The 21,781-nt window shown below is 36.3% G+C and overlaps 1 protein-coding gene across 1 annotated transcript in view; it reads left to right on the forward strand.

Moving 5' to 3' along the window:
• Positions 1–1,478: 1,478 nt before the first annotated feature.
• LOC107040007 overlaps positions 1,479–21,781 on the forward strand; it is a gene marked incomplete at its 3' end in the record, with an annotated part of 24,160 nt that continues 3,857 nt past the window's right edge. Inside the window, 2 exon segments of the mRNA XM_015259894.1 lie at positions 1,479–1,731; positions 18,068–18,607. Of these exon segments, the coding sequence (XP_015115380.1) occupies positions 18,572–18,607 (36 nt within the window).

The following is a 21,781-nucleotide window of genomic DNA, read 5'->3' on the forward strand; positions in this document are numbered from 1 at the left end:
ACGTGAGAATATTTGATGGAGTGGAACAGATTTACTTGAGGGAAATTGACCAATTTGATAGAAGGAAATTTAATACCTTTCACAAAAATTAAATTTTGTCGTGGTCATCAGAAATATCCCTAGAAGAATTCCAACTGTTGGCAGGACAAAATATAATCTATTGTACGCTAATAATTTGATCTGAGAGAACTCCGTAGGTTTATACCATAGAAAGAATACATTAACGAGGAAAGAATATTTTTTCCCAAAAAAAAAACTGTCCCCTCGAAATTTTTTTTTTCATTTTTTAATTAGTTATTCATTATTTTTTGTGGTATTTACGGGCATTTCATTTGTTTAATAATTCATAAACAATCAATTTTCCGCCATAAAAATCGTTTCTTCGACATCGTGACAAATTTCTTCACATTCAGAATTTTACCAGAAATAAATTTCACGCCTAAAAAAACCAAGTTTCCGAAAGTTTAAACAATTGAAATTATTTATTTATAAACAAAGAAAGTTTAAAAAAATAATAATTCCCTGAAAAATGTAATTTGAATGGCGCTGAATATTCATAATATTTTTCAATTTTTCTCCCACAATTAATTCACAACTTTGATGATTCAAAACGGTTGAATCTATAACAAAAAATATTCACTTATCCTTAACCCAACATTTCCCTTATTCTCCTCTGCCCCATTCCATCTCCCACTCCACAGCTCCATCCTCCACTCCCCCAGCCAATTCTCACCCTTTCAAACCCCCAAATTCCCCCCCCTCCCCCGCCCGCGTCCTAAAAAATAAACAACATCTGAATGAACCACAAGTGCTCTCCCCCTCCCCAAAAAGCTCATTAGCAATTCCACTGCTCGCCCCATAAAAAAAAATGTTTTCTCGAAAAACACGAAGCGAGCGTTCCGACCTTAAAACCCCTTTTTGCCGAGAGGTAAAGCAGAGCCCCCCACCCCCCCTCCCCAAACCAAAGCGAAAAAGACAACGAACAAGATGAAAGTGAGTGCAAGGGAAAAATCAACTCGAAAAAAAATTCCTGCTCCCACGGACGTGCCCTCGACCTCCTCAGGAGATGGCCTCCTGTTGCCCGACGAGGGGGAACGGTACTGCCCCGACCGGTGGAGCTTGCGCCCTGATACGTTCACCGGACCAGGCGAAACACAAAAAGAAAGGCGAGAGAAGAGANAGAGGGGGGGGGGGCAGAGGGAAATGCGAAGAAGAAAAACAATAATTGACTCTCGAAGAGGGAAAAACGAAATTTCCACTCCCCTTGAACACCCTCTGGCCGCCCCCCACTCTCTGCCGTCCACCCTTAGCAGCTAGTCCCCCTCGTACATATGACTGAGCTTTTTTTTTTGTCAGGGCGCAAACCTTCGGGAATGACTACGACGAGGCGCCCTCTCGGCTGTGAACGGCAGGTCGGTCTCGCGCAATCGTGGTGGTGGGTAACAGGAGACCCGGGCAGTGCAAGCCGGGCAGCCTGCCCGACCATATCGGTTCCGTTTCTCCTTGAGCGTATTTTTACCGAAGAGAACAACAGAGCCCGACGATGAGAAATAAATAATTCACTCGTCATTGAATTTTTTTCGTGAATTTTTCCGGTGATATCTGGACTAAAGAGGGAAAATGGAGCGATGAGGGGGAGCACGGGGTGTGTAAAAGTAGGAAATGGTTTATTTATTTCACACCGAGTGGTTTGAGGGGCACGCAACGGTGGTCGAGGAGGAAAAGTAACAGGTTGGTGATTTAGACGGCTATCTGCGGGATTGTATCTTGTCATTTCGAATGTTTTTACTTTGAATTATTGTTGAGGATCTATTGGCGGGTCAGTTGGGGGGTTTTAGGCGCTCTTTCATTGATCCAGGACTTCGATCGATGGTGATCGATGGGCATATGCTCCTGACAATTACAAGCTGTTGGTTTTTTTTTATTGAAGTATTTCTGAACAATTACAGTTCAATTTGCAATATTTCTCGTTATAAAAATGAGATCGTGGGGTAACTTGAACTATTAACAATCCACTTCGGATTTTTATTGAACATTTGAGAAGGAACTCGTTAATTGTTACAAGAGAATTTTTATCTAGACTAATTAGGAATTTTCGTGCATGATGTGACGGAAAAAATTTTTGGAACATGATTTGTCACGACGTGATCGATGTTTTCTTCTTCATAACCGCATTTACATAATGACGATGCGATTATATCAATTCGTTCCAGTGATTTTGCTAAACTGTAGAAGCTGCTGGCATTTGCCATTGAAAGTGAGATGAGACTGTTGAAGGATATAAATGTGTTTATAAAATTTATGGATAGAGTAAAGTGGGGCATCTTTGGGACATTAATAAATTTATGGCGAAGGAATGTTAATGAGTCAATCAATCGAGTTGTCAACAACAAATTGATTTTGTTTATTGTCATTTAGTAGTGCGGGGGCAGAACGTAACACAACAAGTGGATTTCTCCCGTATTTTCGCATGTTCGAGTTTGTCAAAAGACAGCTTTCGTTGGAAATTCATTCAGCCACGGAAAACAAGATCTTTTGACGCCTTTTTCTACCATTCAGTCCCTTTTCCTCATATTTTCTGTATTTAATTTTCTATATTATGTTCATTACCCGTGTCAACAGGTGTGATATATAACAGATCGCTTTGAACTGTTTTCGGTGAATGTTTTTCAATGGATTTTTCTCTCTCAAGTGTCTGATGCACGAGAGCGAACAAATATTATCTCACAGAGACCAAAAACTTTTGTGGACACGCGGCGGGGGAGGATTTGAACTACTGCTCGTGGGTTTTTCCTCTTTTTTTTGGAAGTAATGAAAGAAGGTTAAGAGATATGGAGAGTCACGTAGGATCCGTTGCTTTTTAATTAGCAGCCTTGACCAGGCTGAAATTCTTCCATGTGTTTTTTTTAATCACCCAGTGAAAAATCCAGCGACACGTTCAGCGGATCACGGGATATAAAAAAAAAATCGTCTGTTAAACTCATGTCGGAGCGAAGGGACTTTGAAATTTTCCTCCACTTTCTTTTCACTTTTTTTTGCGTTTTTCAATCTGCCAGCGCCATAGAGGCCAGCGTGACCGGATTTTTTGTGAATCGATGAAAGAGGACGGGAAAAAAATCGACGAGCTAGTCGTTCACATCATCTCGAACGTAAAAAAAAAGGGAGATGAAAAAATACTTTGAGAAAAACTCGAGGGTCTCGTGGGTGATGTATCTTTTTCAATCAAGAAATAGCTGCACCACTAGTTGTGACTGAAATGTTGACAAAAATATAAATTATTTTACGGTAATGAAAGTAAAGATGAATTTTGAAGGGGAGATGTTCGGCGGGTAAGAGGTGACGGGTGTCAATGTCCCGGCAAATGCCACACGGAGAGAAAAGTTGGATGAAAATTGCTTAGAAAATCGAGTCAAATTTTACTGTGCGAAATGTAATTCAATGAAAATTTTTGGAATTACAGAAATTTTAAAGGAATTCCTTGAAAATTCATAGGAATTTGGAATTGAAGGAGAAACTTCCCTAAATTTTCGGGATTTTATCAATTTTATCAATTTTTCGGGAATAATTAAACTGAAATTTACAGATCCCACGAGATTTTCCGTGAAATTATGAATATTCTTGGAAATTTCAGTATAAAATTTTTCACAGTGCATTCATTAATAAAAATATCAGTCTCAAATGATAAAAAGATTATTAACCATCTATTTGAGGCGTTAATTAAAGGAGTTACGCACGAATATAATTATTGAACCCTCATTAAAGACACGGAAAGCCTCTAGTTTCATTAACGGGGACGTTAACGGCATCCGACATTCCACACATTAATGACATTATAAAACCCGATTTGAAAAAAATAATTTACGGTTCAAATGAAAACGTAGAAATGAGATTGAAGCCGTGAAACCAAATCTGAAACCAAATATCCACCATTTTTATTTATTAATTGGGAATTGACGTTATTTTTAATCCACCACACTAAGAGAAAATCTTATTTTTGCCAAATATTCATTCATTTGAGAGAAATATTTATTTTTCCAATGCCGTTTTTCTCCAGTCGAGTCGTTCCCAGGCAGTCCTCATTAGGTTTCAATTACGTCAATTATATTGCTTTAGAAGATGATCATCTTATGATGATCAATTATGACCTTGAGTGAATCCCCTCAATAGGTATCAGCATTAAAAAATTAATGGACACTCTTGCCTCTAGAAAACAATAAATCTAGTAAAAATGAATTATCACTAGAGGAGTTCATCCAAGGTCACGTGCAACATAGTCATCCTCTAGAGCAACATGATTGTTATAATTGAAACCCAGTCAGGCTCGTCTAGGAATGACTCGATTGAAGAAATACGATTTTGAAAAAATAAATACTTCTCTCAAGTAAATGAATATTTGGCAAAAATAATTCTTTTCTCGGCGCATTAGGTTTCAATTATGACAATTACATTGCTGTAGTAGATGATTATGTTAGTTATTACCTCGAGTGAATTCCCTCAATAATTATTAACATTAAAAAATTGATCGAAACCTTTCCCTTTGGAAAATAAGAAATTTAGAAAAAATGAATAATCATTGGAGGAGTCGATCCAAGGTCACGTGCAACATAGTCATCCTCCAATCAGGCCTCGACCTGAGAATGTTTCGATTGGAGAAACACAATTTTGAAAACAAGAATGCTCCCCTCAAGTAAATAAATGTCTTGCAAAAATAATTTTTTTCTTAACTGTAAACCAAACAGTTCAGAAGGAACAAGTGAGAATGAGAAGAATTGAGCTCTCAGATTGGCATCTACAGTGAGTGTGGGACTCTCGAAGCTGAAGAAGACGTGAAAACGTTCAAAGGAAATTAACCGAAAAGAGAGGGAAAGAGAGATAGAGACAAGGGACAGCTCCAACCGCCCCCTCACGTTAGAGGGAGGTCGTTTAATAACGACGATATGAATAATGAGGCAAGGACAAGGGCGACACAATTTTCTCCCTTCAAAACAAAGGGGATGAAAAAAGAATTTACTACTTAATAAATTGAGGATTTCGGGGGGGTCGACTGCTCGAATTTTCGAATTGCTTAGCAATGACATTTATTGATGGGACAGATACTCAAAGACATTTTGTGAATGTAAAAAAATACGGTATATTTCGTCTACGGAAGTTTAGTTGATTATATCAGTAGTGAAGTGGTCAAACAGTTTAATTTAATTCCATTCTACCGCCAGTTCTCCATGAATATCTCTAATTCAGTAGCGAAGTGGTAAACCGGTTTAAGTCGATTTTGACTATTGACCAGTTTTTAGTGAATATCACGGAATCGAAGGGAGATAGCTAAATTTTTGTTAAAACCTTTTTTGTAGCACTCAATTTTCTCTAGAAAAAAGGTTATTACGAAAATTTCATTATCTCCTTTAAATTCGGAGATATTCTTCAAGAAGTCAACTAAGAGCTACGTCGACTTAAACCGAATGATCACTTCACTACTGATATTTGATTATATTTGATTATACTTATATTTTATTAATTGGAATATTAATTATTGCGTTGAAGCACGGTTTTTGTTTTTACCTTGTAGTTTTATTTTTGTGGTTTTATTGTTCATGACAAAATTTAATAATAATGATATGAATGACAAGACAAGGGCGAGGGCGACGCAATTTCCTCCCTTCAAAACAAAAGGGATAAAAAAAGAATTTCCTATTTAATAAATTGAGGATTCCGTGGGGGTCGACCACTCGAATTTTCGAATTGTTTAGCGATAACATTTATTGATGGGACAGATACTTACTGATATTTTTTTTAATACTCTTTATTGCGTCGAACTACGGGTTGTGTTTGTACCTCGTAGTTTTATTTTTGTGGTTCCATTTTTCATGACAAAATTGAATACGATATGAATGATGAGACAAGGGCGAGGGCGACACAATTTCCTCCCTTGAAAACAAAGGGGATAAAAAAAGAATTTTCTATTTAATAAATTGAGGACTCCGTGGGGGTCGTCTGCTCGAATTTTCGAATTGATTAGCGATAACATTTATTGATCGGACAGATACGTACTGACATTATTTTCAAGCTTATAGAAATAATATTTTTTTTTTGCAATTTCAATATTTTCGGACTCATTTGATAAATTAAAATATTTTTTATTGCAGTAAAGGACGGATTTTTGTTTTTAGCTTGTAGTTTTTGTCATTCGGTTATATTTTTTATAACAAAATTAGTGATAATTTTCCATCAGTGAATTTCCCTAAAAATACTAGTCAGCAGTTTTGAATTAACAAACGTGTGACTTGAGGTGAGAAAAGTATCAACGTCAATAATCAATGCCACTTAATTAATGCAAACCGTTAATGCCACTTCGATCGATAGCGGTTTTCATGCTACATTCATCTGACCTTTGTCAATCCCATCCCCGGCGAATTTATAACTTATTCCACGAAGAAAGTTGAAAAAAATTCATTAATTTAATAAATTTAACCAATGCCATATGCAGAATGCAAAGACAAGACAATTCCTACAGCAGAAGAATAAATTCACTATCGAATAATTCAGTAGTGAAGTGGTAAAACGGTTCGACTTCTCTCTTACTTGAGTTTTTGAAGAAAATCCCCGAATCTAAAGGAGATAATGACATTTTCGTAATAACCTTTTTTCTAGAGCAAATTGAGTGCTACAAAAAAGGTCCTGACAAAAATTCAGCTATCTCCCTTAGATTCCGAGATGTTCACTGAAAAATGGCCAATAGTCAAAATCGACTTGAACCGTTTTACCACTTCGCTACTGAATTATTTATCTCATTTAAAAATCGGAGTGATACGGGCTGAATTATATTTGTGCACCCCGTTAACGATGAAAAAAACCCCCGGCGGGAGGGAGGGACGAGAGGAGAGGAGGAGTGGAGTATACGACGTTTCGGAACGTTAACAACGCTGCGCGTGAGTATACGACGCGTATTAGCGCCCTGAGATTACTGTGACAGGGTCACCAGTTGACCCACTTTTCCCGGGAGTGGGAAGATGTACCACCATGATTTGGTACAGATGTATCTGTTGAGTGGGTGCACTTGTGGATGCACGGTAATATATCAATTTCCGCGGTTAAATGCTGACAAATAATTGGTTCGGTAGATTTTTCATCAGCTGAAATTACACGTGAAAAATGGGATATTTTTCTGCACCGGAAACTGTAATTTTTGCATCCAGAGCAGGGATGGCCAATAATTTTATATTTTGAGAATATTAAGCAGGATTGTCTCCTTATATTGTTCGCAGTTTAACTATAATTAACAAATTTAAAATACTGTAAAATTTAAGAACTGAATTTTCCGATTGAGGGTGAATAAATATTTGATGATATTGAAATGTAATTTTTTTGTTAACAAGATAATTCAGGACTGAAGTGGTAAAACGGTTTAAGGCGATCTTGGCTATTGGCCAGTTTTTAATGAATATTTTTTTTTTTTTTATTGAAAGGAGCTCGAGACCGGTTGGTCCATACAGAATATCTCGGAATCTAAGGGAGATAGGTAGATTTTTAGTCAGACCTTTTTTGTAGCACTCAATTTGTTCTAGAAGAAAGGTTATTATGAAAATTCCATTATCTCCGTTAGATTCGGAGATATTCTTCAAAAACTCAACTAAGAGATAGGTTGACTTAAACCGTTTTACCACTTCGCTACTGAATTCAAAATTTAGGTACTTGCTTTTCGATTATGTAAATAATCGCCAATCTTCTTACTCAAATTATTTGTTAATTCAATATTTAAAATTTTTAAGATTTATGTTAAAAACTGACAACTTCATAATTTAACGGTAATTATGATTGATGAACACGGCCATCACTGATTCAGAGATGTATTTTTTTCTCCGCAAAAGTATTTTTTACTGAATTTATTTGACAAATTTCGCTTCATTATTACCTTTCGTACAGTAAAATTGGCTACGATTTTTTAGGTTAATTTTATCCAAATTTTCTCTGGATTAATTTTCTAAATAATTTTTCTCGGACACAGTTCTGATTAGATTCGTCTCATCAACTCCCCCTTAATTTCATTTTTGCGAATATCCACCCGCAATTGCAATCCTCGGTTTAATTCCAATAACCAATCCATGAGAATGGAAGAATTATACGATAACTTTCGAAATGGAGTCGCGAGCTTTATCCACTCGATATTTATACTCCATCCACTCACCTCCAACTTCATGAGGGAAATTGGAACACATATCCCACTGCTTCGCATTTGATTCATGTCATCCGCTCAGCCCACAATTCTGAAATTGGGAAATTTTGTTTTGCCAATGAAATACTCCGCCTTATCTCGGTTTAACCCCCATCGTAATTCTTTACCTCCCCGAAATGGAGCTCCAGTTTTTTCGCTCTCTTCTCCCGTTTTCTCCACTGATTTTAACGCTCGGATAGCCCTCCCAATAAATTGAACTGTAGAGTTGCTTCTTCTTTTCCTTTTTTTCTTTTCCAGTAATAATTCGCGCTGTTATTTTTTCTTCACTGATAAAAATTGGCAAAAATTGTGGCGGAAATTTCACAAATTGTCAACATTTTTGAAGAATGACAATTTATTCAATTTCTGGATCACAGTAACTTCATAATTCACTATAAATTTAATTTGTGACATTTACTGTTGATTTCGAGAAACGCATGTGTTCCACGTGAGAATATTTGATGGAGTGGAACAGCTTTACTTGAGGGAAATTAACCAACTCGATAGAAGGAAACTTAACATCTTTCATAAAAATTAAATTTTTGTCGTCATCATCAGAAATATCCGTAGAAGAATTCCAACTGTTGGCAGGAAGAAATATAATCTATTGTACGACAATCATTTGATCTGAGAGAACTCCATAGGTTTATACCATAGAAAGAATACATTGACGAGGAAAGAATATTTTTTCCCAAAAATTGTCCCTTCGAAATTATTGAATTTTGCCAATAACACAGTTATCGGCAAGAAAATGGTAGTTTCCTCTTGAAATTATCATTTGTTCCGTGGAAATTATAAGTGTTTATTGGACACAGGTCTACACTAGTCAATAACATTGACTTGACAAAACCGGAACCTCACATAATTCTCTGTAGAACGAATGTATTTACCCGAAAGACATATAAATGTCTCACGAGAACAATTGCTACTATGAAAATTATCATGTGATCATGGTATCTCTAATCCTCCAGTGAATTGATTGAATTCCCTAATTTCCCGTCTCCACTTTGAACGAGTGCCAGGAATATCCCGACGGCCTCTTATCGAATCTCCGCACAGAAAATATTTTGAGAATGAAATGTTGGATATTTGGGGCGCTGCAACATACAGGTCCATTTTCAAATAACTCAATATAAATCCACCAGGTAATTTAATATTGCATTGTCGACCAACTCCCCGTGAGTTTCAATCTCGTCTGCGGAGAGTATATCGACACACATCTCAGGAGTTGCCTGTGGCTCTGTCGTGCGGGCTTTGCTTTGGCAAACTTTGTAAAATACCTGGAGGCTGTCTGTCGGATACACGATGAATTCCCAATGAAGTTCGGGTATTACTCCATCTTACACAACTTGATATTTTCTCACTATCGATATAATTTTTTGTCGAACCTCCCTCCCCCCTAAAAAAACCAAACATCGAACAAAAATAAAAAATATGTTGTGAAAACTCATCAAAAAGAAAAAAAAATAACAGTAAATGTTTGGAATAACAACAAATAATGATTGGCTCAATAAAATTGATGGATTCTGGATAATTAAAACGAACTTTTCTGGAAGCGAGCCATTTTTTATATGAAAATAATCCCAAATTCACTAAAATGCGAAAGATCAACTAGAATTCAGTAGCGAAGCGCTAAACCTGTTCAAGCCGATTTTTTTTATTATCCGTTTTCAACGGATATCTTGAAATCTAAGGCAGATAACAAAATTTTCGTCATAACCTTTTTTGTAGAGCAAATTGATGGCTATAAAGAAGGTTATTACGAAAATTTTGTTATCTCCCTTAGATTCGGAGATATTCCTCGAAAATTCTGCCAGGGATTAAGTCGACATAAATCGTTTTACCGCTTCGCTACTGAATTCAACTAGATCAACTAGAATTTCAAAATTTATAAGAAACTGGGGCTAAAGATTCTCTAATCATCAAGAAATGTCCAATCCTCACCGTTAATTCTGATCTTACCGAGCGATAAATGAAACGCACGCCCGAGTCTCAAAGAAATATGAATGAAAAACACTACAACAGTTACGTGCAAGTACAGAGGAAGAGTATAAAAACCGCGTCGAGATTCTCTTGAGCCCCCATTCCGCCTGTTGACGAAGTTTTTTGGAGATTAGTATGGGGGCGGAGTTGCCCGCGAGGGTTCTAACCTTTTTCTCATTCAGATGTTCTCCTCACGGTGGGTTTTTTTCGGCGCTCGGTATACGCGAACGGGATGATGGTGAAGGGTCGGGGTGAGAGAGAAAGAGAACGAGGGAGAGAGGGGTTTAGCGTCCTACCGATCAATAGCTACAGGTGGCAGCCATTTCCTACTCCTGAAAGAGGCACAATTTTAACGTTGGAGTTTATTTTTCTGCGTTTCAATTTTTCAATCGCACTATTTGCAGACCTCAGTCGCACGAAAAAAAAAAAATTATTGAGTGAATAAACTAGACTTTTCAATTTCTCTGTACAAATTCCGGGAAGCGAATATGATTGACAAAAATCCCGGGTAAAACATTGGGCACTTATGACATTTTTTTCAGTGTTTGTAACTCAGGAATAAATTTATCAATTGGAGAAACAATTATTTCGTTTCATCAGAACTATAAAGTCGCAATTGTCCATTTTGCCTCGTTCACCCCTATACGGTTATAAACTTGGGACAATTATTTTCCATCGTGATTAATGATATGGAACAACATGTCTATCATGTCGATCAATAGCTACAGGTGGCAGCCATTTCCTACTCCTGGAAGAGGCACAGTTTTAACGTTGGAGTTTATTTTTCTGCGTTTCAATTTTTCAATCGCAGTATTTGCAAACCTGAGTCGCACGAAAAAAAAAAGAATTATTGAGTGAATCAATTTCAATTTTCAATTTCTCTGTACAAATTCAGGGAAGCGAATATGATTGAGAAAAATCCCGGGTAAAATATTGAACACTTATGACATTTTTTCTCAATGTTTGTAACTCAGGAATAAATTTATCAATTGAAGACTAAATTATTTCGTTCCATTAAAAATATAAAGTCGCAATTGTCCATTTTGTCTCGTTCACCCCTATACGGTTATAAACTTGGGACAATTATTTTCCATTGTGATTAATGATATGGAATAACATGTCTATCATCAGATAAATCAGAGGGATATGTGCGATAGGTAAATGAAGGGAGAGAAATGACATTTCCAGGATAGCATGTTACGTCGATTGATTGAAATTCCGTATTTCATTGAGCGATGTCTTCGCAACACGACAGAACGATAAAAAATATTCTGAATAATTTCACCGTTCTTGACAGCCTTAACGAGACACTGTTCCATAAAGTGGTGGAGAATGTCTACAGCAAGTGCACCACATTCGTCACTGACCCGCCACTCCTGTCTGCGGCTAATCAGTGATCCATTAACGTTGATTAATCCACAAACGTTGCATTCACCTCAATATCAAATGAAAAATTCATTCCAGGAGGGAATGTACATGCAGAGGACAAAGAAAGGACGGAAATTGATTGGATAAAGAAATGGGAATTTACAAACTCGGAAAGAAAGAATCAATTTCAATCCTTTTGTCTTCTGTCTGTTGATGTGAAGCGTATGTACCTTTAATCTACCGAATCATCTTAGTGCAAAGGGAATTTTTTATAAAGGGGATATTTCTGTGGAGAAATATTAATTTTAATGTGTTGAACATATTTTTGATAATAAATTGGCAATTTGCTTCTGAATGGAATTTCTATGACGATGTATTTTCGATTGAATTGAATGATTTGTTTAATTCAATATTGTTGCAATGTTGGTAGGCAACGTTGTCATAATGTTGACAGCCAACATTACCCCAACATTGACAACCAACATTGTCCTAATGTTGACAGCCAACATTGTCATAATGTTGGTAGCCGACATTGTCGTAATGTTGGTAACCGACATTGTCATAATGTTGATAGCCAACATTGTCATAATGTTGATAGCCAACATTGTCATAATGTTGGTAGCCGACATTGTCATAATGTTGGTAGCCAACATTGTCATAATGTTGACAGCCAACATTACCTCAACGTTAAAATTAAAAAAAAAATCCCTGTCCCTGAATCCTAGCCTCAAAATAAAATTTTTCAACAGCTGGAAAATGTTCATGAAAAAAATTGGAAATTTCGGCTTTGACGAATACAATGCTTCCATCTTAGGAGATCAACTATCAACTTAGTGCGTTGATCCGACGCATTACGGAAAAAATATAATCATTTTCCCCTCATTAAAGACACGGAAAGCTCCTAGTGGCCTTAACTGGGACATAGACGGCACATAATCGCCGTTGTGTGCTGGCCGCAGTTTACTGCGGAGTTGATTCAATTTTCTTCGGCCACACCCAGAGGCCACTCAAGCATGCCCTGGGCATATTGGGGCCCTCCCCCCGCCCTTTTATCGTTTCTTCATGTGTCACCGTAACTTATCTTCATATATATTTGTCCCCCTCATTTTCAAATCTCTTGCATGTGGGCGGGGATTTTTTCTCTTTGCTACACAAGCCTGACCTTTGAACCCATTGATGAGGGGCTTTTTATTTCTGGATCTCAGAATGTCTCAGGGTGTCAATAAAGTTCAAAGCAAATGCAATGATAAAGTACATGAAGAATGAGCTTTTCCTTCTGCGCTCGTAATATCGCTCGAGTGGTGGTGGAATATTTTTACGGAATATAACGGAGAAATAAAATACAAAGTGAAAGGAAAATACAGTGGGTGTGAATCGATAGTAATGCCAGTCACTCACACCCTTCTGGGAGCTCTCTCTCTCCGCTGGCTAACTTGGAGCCCTGGGAAATTTCCTTCGTGCTTGAACCTCAGCTAAATTTACCCAGTCGGGGTGGTTGGCTCACTATATCATCACCACACCCACGTATACTTTGTCGCAATGCCCCGAGATGCTCTCGATCTCACTGTCTCCGGTGTTAGCGCGGCCAGAAAGGAGAGCACTGCCGTATCTGATCAGCCGCAACAAGTAGTAGTATCGAGGCTATGGGCTGCCTCAATTTCACTTCGTGGAAAATTCTGATAAATTTCTGCTTTCACGACGGATCATTATTAGTTGGATAATTATTGTTTCAGTTATATTGAGGGAATGTCAATCGATTTAATAATCGATGACTGTTATTTCAGTTTTGTTGAGGGAATTTTTCTCGAGAAATAATTTAATTTGGCTAATCTTCATCGAAATTTGAAAAATAATAAAATAATTGATAATTTTAATTGTCAATTCACTATTGAGGAAACCGTTCGTTAGAAGGTTAGATCGGCAATCTTCAGAACTCAATTGCCGATTGATAAAAAAATTCGGAATTTTCATATTTAATTGATGATTAATTTAATAATTTAAAAAATGTTGAATAATATCAAAAATTGACTCATTCAAAATTTAACTTTATGTAGAATTTATGATTATGCCGATGTCTGGAATGAGTTATTTACATTGTCGAGACAGACTATTGAATAAATAATTCTAAATTTCATAAAACGATTTTCGATTAGCTGGATGCTCGCCCATCTTTAGAACTCAATTAGCGATTGACGAAATAATTCGGAATTTAAATATTCGAGATGAACTATTCAATAAATAATTGAAGATTTCTGAAAATGATTTTGTTATAAAATGTATTATTACAAATAAATGAATAAAATATATGAAAATGTTTCATTTTAAATTCATATAATTTATAATAAAGTTTCAAAAAAGTCCACAAATCAATTCACCAATCTCAAGCCTCACCAAAACTAATTTACCCCCAGCATAATTCCCCCAATAAATAATAAAATTTATCAACTCCAAGAATTTCCATAATCGTAAGAGCTGAAATATTATTAAACGGCAAACGGTCGCTTCCCCGATGACACAAAATTGAGTTTATCCTCCAATCCATTGTTTCGCGGACGGTACAGGGGTGAGATGAAGGGACGAGGGAAAGGGGACAAGAAAAAGCGAGAAAATGCAGCTTTACGCATGACAGGAGGGATGTCAGGCCAATGCTGAGTATCGAGATCGTATTACAGATTATCCGTCTATTGATCCAACGCATAGGTAATTCAGTGATAATGGTGGTCTGCTTTCATCATGTTTTCAATGGTTCACCCATGCACAGGTATATTGGATTGCCATGAGTGGACGTGGACTAGAGCAGAGGAATTCGCGGATGAGAAATAATGAATTCTGGCGGGGATAGTCTTGCTAGAATTGAGTACATGATATTATTTTCGGAATTCAATTGCTGTGAGTAATATCATAATGAGGTGTTTCAGTGATAAACTATAATTACATTTTAAAATATTATTATATTTTATTAGTAAACATGAATTATTATTATTAAAGATATAATAATAATATAACAATAATATAATAATAATTATATTATAATTATAATATAATAATTTATAATTGTTTATTAATAAAATAATAAAGAACATTGTAATGACACGGCGGTATAATTATTATTTTATTATTTAAAATAATAATTTTATAATGGTATCATGATTGGAAATTTCTCCCAGGAATTGTCCTAGAATAGAAAACCAATAAATATCGCAATGATCATAGCAAGGCAATTATTTTTCTTTCTCCACGTGGCGCTGTGATTGAGTGAAAGAAAAAAAAGGAAGAGGTTTTTATTCCTGAAACAATAACTCAGAGGCACGGAATATCGCGTTTCAACGATTTTCTACGTATTCTTACGAAACTGAAAGATGTTTTTTGTGCGCTCTGTGAATGATGCTGATCCTAGCATCGTTGAGAATTTATCAATTTTTTTTCATGGAGAAGTCGAAGAAAAATTACGAAAAATAAGTCAAGTAATCGGGGTGGGGAATCTAGATTTGGGAAAAAAGTGCGGAGTGGAGAATTTTTCACCGCTGAGTTGGGAATGTTTACTTGATGGGAGGGTAATTTATTCAATGAAAAGTTATTCTAAGAAGGTGAACAATTGCGGGATTGGGAGGAGTGAATTACATGTGTGGGAATTTTTCTGCGACGGAGAATTATTTTTTTTTACCAGACCCGGAATGGTAAAATCGATAAAACATAAAATAAAACAGAAAAAATAGCCTCGGGGTCCGTAGAAATTTTACTGTACACTATTAAAACTTTCCACTGGAATATGTGGGAAGTGTAAATTTGAGATTAATTATTCCGGGAAAATTGATGAAAAATCAGGAAAATTCCGAGAAATCTCTCTTTGAATTTTAAATTCCTCTGAATTTTCAGGGAATTCCTTCACAAATTCCTGGAATTTCAAGAATTTTCAAGGAGACCCCAGAAAATTCAAGGGAATTTGGCAGTGAATATTCATTTCCACTTGGGAATTCATCTAAATTGGGGAATTTCCGGTTTTCTGCGGCTAAAAAATTGGGGTTTTCCTTGAATTTTCAGAGAAACCGAAAATTCCCCTGACTTTTCGTCCATTTGCATCCATTGATGTGTTTTTTTTACTCAATGAATCATAATATATCCTCCGCAAAGGATGCATTGTAATTTCCCATTAAATTACAATTTCGTTTCACGATTACCTTTCGCCCAGCAAAATTTGCCGCCATTTTCCAGATAATTAACTTCCCGACCCGAAGGGAGGAAGTTATTCGCGGTGTATTCCCGATATATTGATCTGAAACCCACGATATTTCCTGACTTCATACCGGGAATTTCGTTCCCCCATTTTTATCCAATTAAAGTAGAGGAAAAAAATGAAGAAATTCGGGGAAACGATTATGCGCAAATAAATGAGTTCGATCGTGTAGGAGTGGAGCCTTTTCGGTGTCGTAACTAATTAGCCGGTGCGAGGTTGGGTCTAAATTTATGGTTTACCCCTGAATTACGAGACTAACTAAAGTCTCTTGTCAAACTGTCGGGCGTGGGGGTGGAGTCCCACTTGATTTGCTACACTTCCAATATAATACGCAAACAAATGTGAAGTGAGAAAAGTTGAAAATGAACAATTTCAAATACAACTTATGCCTGCAAAGGATCCAAATATTTTTTCCCCTGAAAAATTTCAGACGTTTATTTTCCGACATTTTTTAGATTTGAAATTCCGTCAATGATACACTGAGAAAAAAAAAGTTCTGCCGAAAAATTATGTTTCCCTGAAGAGATTTTTTGTGGTGTTGAATCAATTTACTTGTGGACAAAAAGAAAGTTTCCACCAAAACATGATAATTTTCGTAGTAGTAATTGTAGTTGTGAGACATTTATATGTCTTTCGGGTAAATACATTTGTTCTACAGAGAATTATCGAGGTTCCGGTTTTATCAAGTCAATGTCCAATAAACACTTATAATTTTTCCTGTCAACAGTTGCAATTCTTCTAGGGATATTTCTGATGATCACGACAAAAATTTAATTTTTGTGAAAGATGTTAAATTTCCTTTTATCAAGTTGGTTAATTTCCCTCAAGTCAATCTGTTCCACTCTATCAAATATTCTGACGTGGAACATACAGTTTTTCAGGAGAGCCAATTTGCTCAAGCGTATTTACACTTGAGCGCGTTACGTTTATTTGTCTCCAATAATCTCTGCCAGTCCTACAAATTCGCCTCTTTTTCTCCCTCATTTACTTGAATATATTATTCGTGATTGTGGTCAACGCTGTGTGCCAAAATCGGTGAGGAGCAGGGGGGAGGGGCGGAAATATGGGTATATTTGCATTTATGCAGGAAGTGGTAACAGGCTGCAGATCGTGGAACAATCGAGCATCCAATTATCCGCGCACATCGTAAACGTCACGTATAAATATTTGTCATTTTGCAATGGGTCAGTCTCCACAAATTAATTGTTATTACTACGTGGTTGAATCGATTCAACGATTAATGAAATGGTAGACGATGAATTATTGTTAAATGGGGGTATTAATTTTGCTGTGATTACGATTGACGGTGGATTTCAATAATTTAATGGCATTTTATTTTAGTACTCTGCTTTAGTACCGCTAGAAGCCTTCCAACTGTTGTAAATTTATTCAACACGAGAAACGATCTCTCCACACTGTTAAAAATTTTTGGCGGTAATTTTTGATTCACTTTTTACAAATTTTTATCGAATTTAATTACCACTGAAATTTCAAGGAATTTCGTCATTGAAAATTTAGAATTTCGTGGAGAAATCAAAGATAACTGTAAATTTCAGTTCCATTTTTTTCTGAAAATAAATAGAACACCAGGAAATTCCGGTAAATATATTCTTGAATTTTCAGGACAGTGAACAAAATAATAAAATTTCAGATTTCACTGAGAATTTAATATAATTCGGCACTGAATATTCATATGGGATTATAAATTCAAATAAATTGGGGAATTCTCGTCTTTATGCCCCTTAAAATTCTGGAATTTCACTGAATTTTCAATAAAACCTGAAATTTCATGATTTTTTTTCCCCTAAATGACATTTACTGTCATTGCACAGCCAAAATAAATGTTTGAATTTCAGACACTTTTCGTAGACATTTTTCAGACACTAAAAAACGTCCGAATAAAATGAAAATTTGTCTGAATTTCAGACATTCATTTTTGCTGTGTGTCCTGAAAATTAATAGTCAACTGTCCATGAAATTTCATTATTTTTCTAACAGCGCAGGGTAACATATAATTTTTATAACTACATGTTATAATTTTTATAACCGTATGTTATTTAATATAATTGTTCGACAGAATTTTTTTTTTTCTCTCACTGTATGTTCGTGTACAGACAATCCACTCTCAAAGATTTTATTCCCCTGAACTCCTTTTCTGCTCAATAAAGAAGTAACAACCCCATTTTTTCGTATTTCTTTACATTTACATTACATTTTTTAAGAGAAAAAAAAGAGGGCCATTACTTCAACCAATGCACACCGCTCTATGTTCCCAGGTAAACCATAAATGTGAAGGATACGAGGGGACAAAAGAATATACTGGAAGTGAATGTAAAAGAGGTTTGCCGTGGAAAAGTTCAAATGCAAGAGAGCCGGAAGTGATGCTCGGTAGATGCCGGATACTCGGATTGTCCCCGAAATGTGAGGCAGGGAAATGCGGCTGGGAGCCAGTGCCACACTGAGAAGGGATTAAAAAATTGAAAGCATATAAAGGAGCGCTGTGACGAGAGGAATAGAGAGGAACAAAGAAGTGAAAGAGAGATTGACGGTGAAAAAGTGTAGATGATTGCTCTCGGGCACCAGCGGGACGTCAAACTGCCGTCCTGGTGTTGGCCGATTCCACTCGACGCCTCGTGATTCCATTTGCCAGTTCTAGTTGAGAGTCCGCTTTTTTTTTTTATGTGACGCAATCGGCATCGGTAACGCGACGAAGGGCATCCCGCGAGGGAGTTTTGTACGGGAATTTCAGACACTGGAGGAGACAACGCTCGACATTCAAAATGTTGCCGACAAACGTCATGTCCTTTATGAAGAAGGTGAGTCGAATTTTTTATATTTCTATTCGGTTATTTATTATGTTGATTTTGATAATTTTAAATTTTTTGAAAATTTCCCTGAAAGTGATTTTTATAGTTTCTTGAATCGTGACTAATTTTACTGTACGAAAGGTAAAATTTCACTGTCTTTCGTCCCCATAACGCCGTCCCCATATCCCCGTGTATATCAAGACAAAAATAATTTCCCACTCATTACAATTGCCATCACTTCTGCCTCAAGCTTTACTGAAATTATTGTCACTGGGGGTCACCGCATAAACCAGATATAAATGTCAGTGACCTCTTGACCCCCATCTTCCCTCTGCCAAACGAAATGGAAAGACCACCTGACGGGGGAATGATATTCGTCCTCGGGGAAAAAAAATTAGAAACTGACAGCTGAGCGGCAGCGACGGTGCTCTAAATTAAGTCACAGTCGATTGATTTATCCCTACGGAGGGCTTCTAGGCAACACGCGAGACGATAAATCCTCTGCTCACCCCCCATTCCCCTCCGCCTCACCGGCCATCGACTGAGCTGCCCTCGGATCAACCCAAAATACCTGGAATATCTACTGCTACGTACACCAGTGACCCAAATCGCTCTGTAATCTCTTAAATCATAACCTTTCGTACTACCCACCATCGACTCAGTTTTTTTTATACTAATGAAACATGTACTTAGAGAGAAAAGTTGGGTAAAAATTATCTCGAAATCGCGGCTAATCGCAGATAATACTTTTATGGCTGTGTGACACACGATATTCGATGTTACTGGACTCGAAAACGAAAGAATGAAACCGAAGAATAGCGGTTTATCAGGACTATCCACACGGACATTTTTTAAAATATATTTTAAAAAATATATAAAAAAAAATTTAATTGGTGCAATTTGTGTAAAAAAAATATATAAAATATATGGTTTATATATTTCTTTTATAAATTCTTTATAAATTTGAAAAATATATGGAATTGGCCCATGTTATATATTTTTTTAAATATTTTTTGATAGGGGTAGTGATCGACCCAAAAAATCGTCCTGAATTAAATCGAAAAATCGGTTTGAATCAAGTGGGACTGAATCATGTCGGGAATCGACTTATTTAATGTCGGGTCGTCGCATAAATCAAGTCTGACTTGGAGAAATGCAACCCGGTACATCGGCCTGATTCTCGTTGACTTTTCTACTTGATTCACGTCGACTTCGACTTGATTCAAATAGATTTTTCGACTCGATTCAAGTTGAATTTCAGCTTGATTTGAGTCGATTTTTAAGCTTGATTCAAGTCGAAAAATACCTCTGTATTATCCCCAGGGCTATTTTACTCGGTCAACCCTTCGATGTTTTAAGGTATAAATTACATGGAAAGCAGGATGCTATGTGCTATCTTTCGACTTTCCGAACCTCTAAACAAAGGAAAAAATTAAATAATTAACAGTCCACAAATTAAAAATTTCGGAGGCACACGGACTCGAAATGAGGTGGGGTATGATCTCCAGTATGACATCTCCAGTTTGTCAAATGAAAAAATAGACAAAATTTCGAAATAATTTCTTTCACTTGTCGAAAAACATCTGTTTGTGGAGAATATTTTACGCTTCGTTTGGTTAAAAAAACATCCATGGATGCAAAAATGGTCTAGTAATAACTCTTTTTCTCCATATAGGTAATTACCTTTTGTTCCCATTGACATTTCAACACCACAAATTCATAATATTGCACAACTCGCTCAGCTCCTCTAGAAAAATACGAATTCCACGAACAGGGACAGTATAAGAGTACGGGACGTGAATAATCGCGCCACCACTACGAAATTACCAACTCATTTTCAACTCAAAATGAAATAATAAATCCTTTGATGACGGCACGAGTCGTTAATTAAAAAGGAATAATCTGGATTATATTTTTTGCATTAAAAAAAATGATAAGAGGAATAAAAGGATGGATTCTGCATTGTGCTCTCGTTGCCTCCGCACTTTCAGCATTTTCAACCGCATTATTATTTTCCCCGATTTCCCACCAACTTATTCGCCTCCATACTCTTTCAGCACGCTCATTTCACTCATTTCGTCCGCCTCGTATACACCTCCATGCGTCTCTCGTAGTCACAGCAGTCTCTCAATCTCAACCCTCGCCAGAGTCACTTTCTCTTCCTCCCAGACCCGAGAAATAGTCGAGAATATGCAGTTCTCCCGAGTTAGTGTCCTTGCTCTCGTTTCTTTGTGCCATCGTTCGAGATTTCTCACTCGCAGGCATTTTTTTCTCCTCTTATTCGTGATGAAATAATGAATTTTCATTTTTCCCGATCCGTGCAATTGTGTTTTATGAAATAATTAAAAATTTTTGTCGCATATTTTTTACAAAAACTGCATAACATGGGGAAAAAAAAGAGAAATTCTCTCAAACAAGTCATGCAAGCACGAGAAAAATCGCAAGCTGAAAAATTTATTTTTTTGTAACCAAAAAATTAGTTGGATAAAAATTATTTGTAAAATCGCCGACAATTTTACGGTAATCTTGACTTTAACCTTTTAATTTTTGGAATACTAGATTAAAAGTTGAAAATAATGATGAGTTATCTTCATTATTCCATTTTATTATAACTTTTAATCTTATCCCTAACACTGATTCATCTTTCCTTCTTTAATTTTGACTCGAGAGTTTATTTTTTATTAAATAGTTAATTCGTCATCTTCGTGTTTATTTTTCTGTAAATGAAGTGAAGATATGACTATTTAAGTCATCGTTATGAATAAAAAAGTTCTTATTTTGTCCATTAATAATTATCGCATTTATTATTATTCAAATTTGAAAGACGAAAAATTGAAAAAAAATATCAAGATATTTTTCTATTATCATAAATTGATCTTAATATTTTTTTATATAATATATGTAGTATATATTGATAAAATAGCGCAATGAGGCTTCAAAAAACGTGACACTAAATTTTTTAAAAGGGGATAATAAATGTAATTGTCTAGCAGCAATCATCAATCAAAAATTGACTCTTTCCATTAATATCAGGGAAAACTATTGGACATCTGAACGGTACAGTGTCATTTGATTGGTATGGGAAATGTCGATAGGAACAGGGTAATTGGAGTGAGGATTCTCGAGTGTCCCAGTACACTCTAAACTGGCGTTGAGTAGGACATAGCGGTAAAGGGGTAGCGG

The sequence above is a fragment of the Diachasma alloeum genome, unplaced genomic scaffold, assembly GCF_001412515.2.
Source record: "Diachasma alloeum isolate Michigan unplaced genomic scaffold, Dall2.0 Dall_scaffold_00315, whole genome shotgun sequence".
Taxonomy (NCBI): domain Eukaryota; kingdom Metazoa; phylum Arthropoda; class Insecta; order Hymenoptera; family Braconidae; genus Diachasma; species Diachasma alloeum.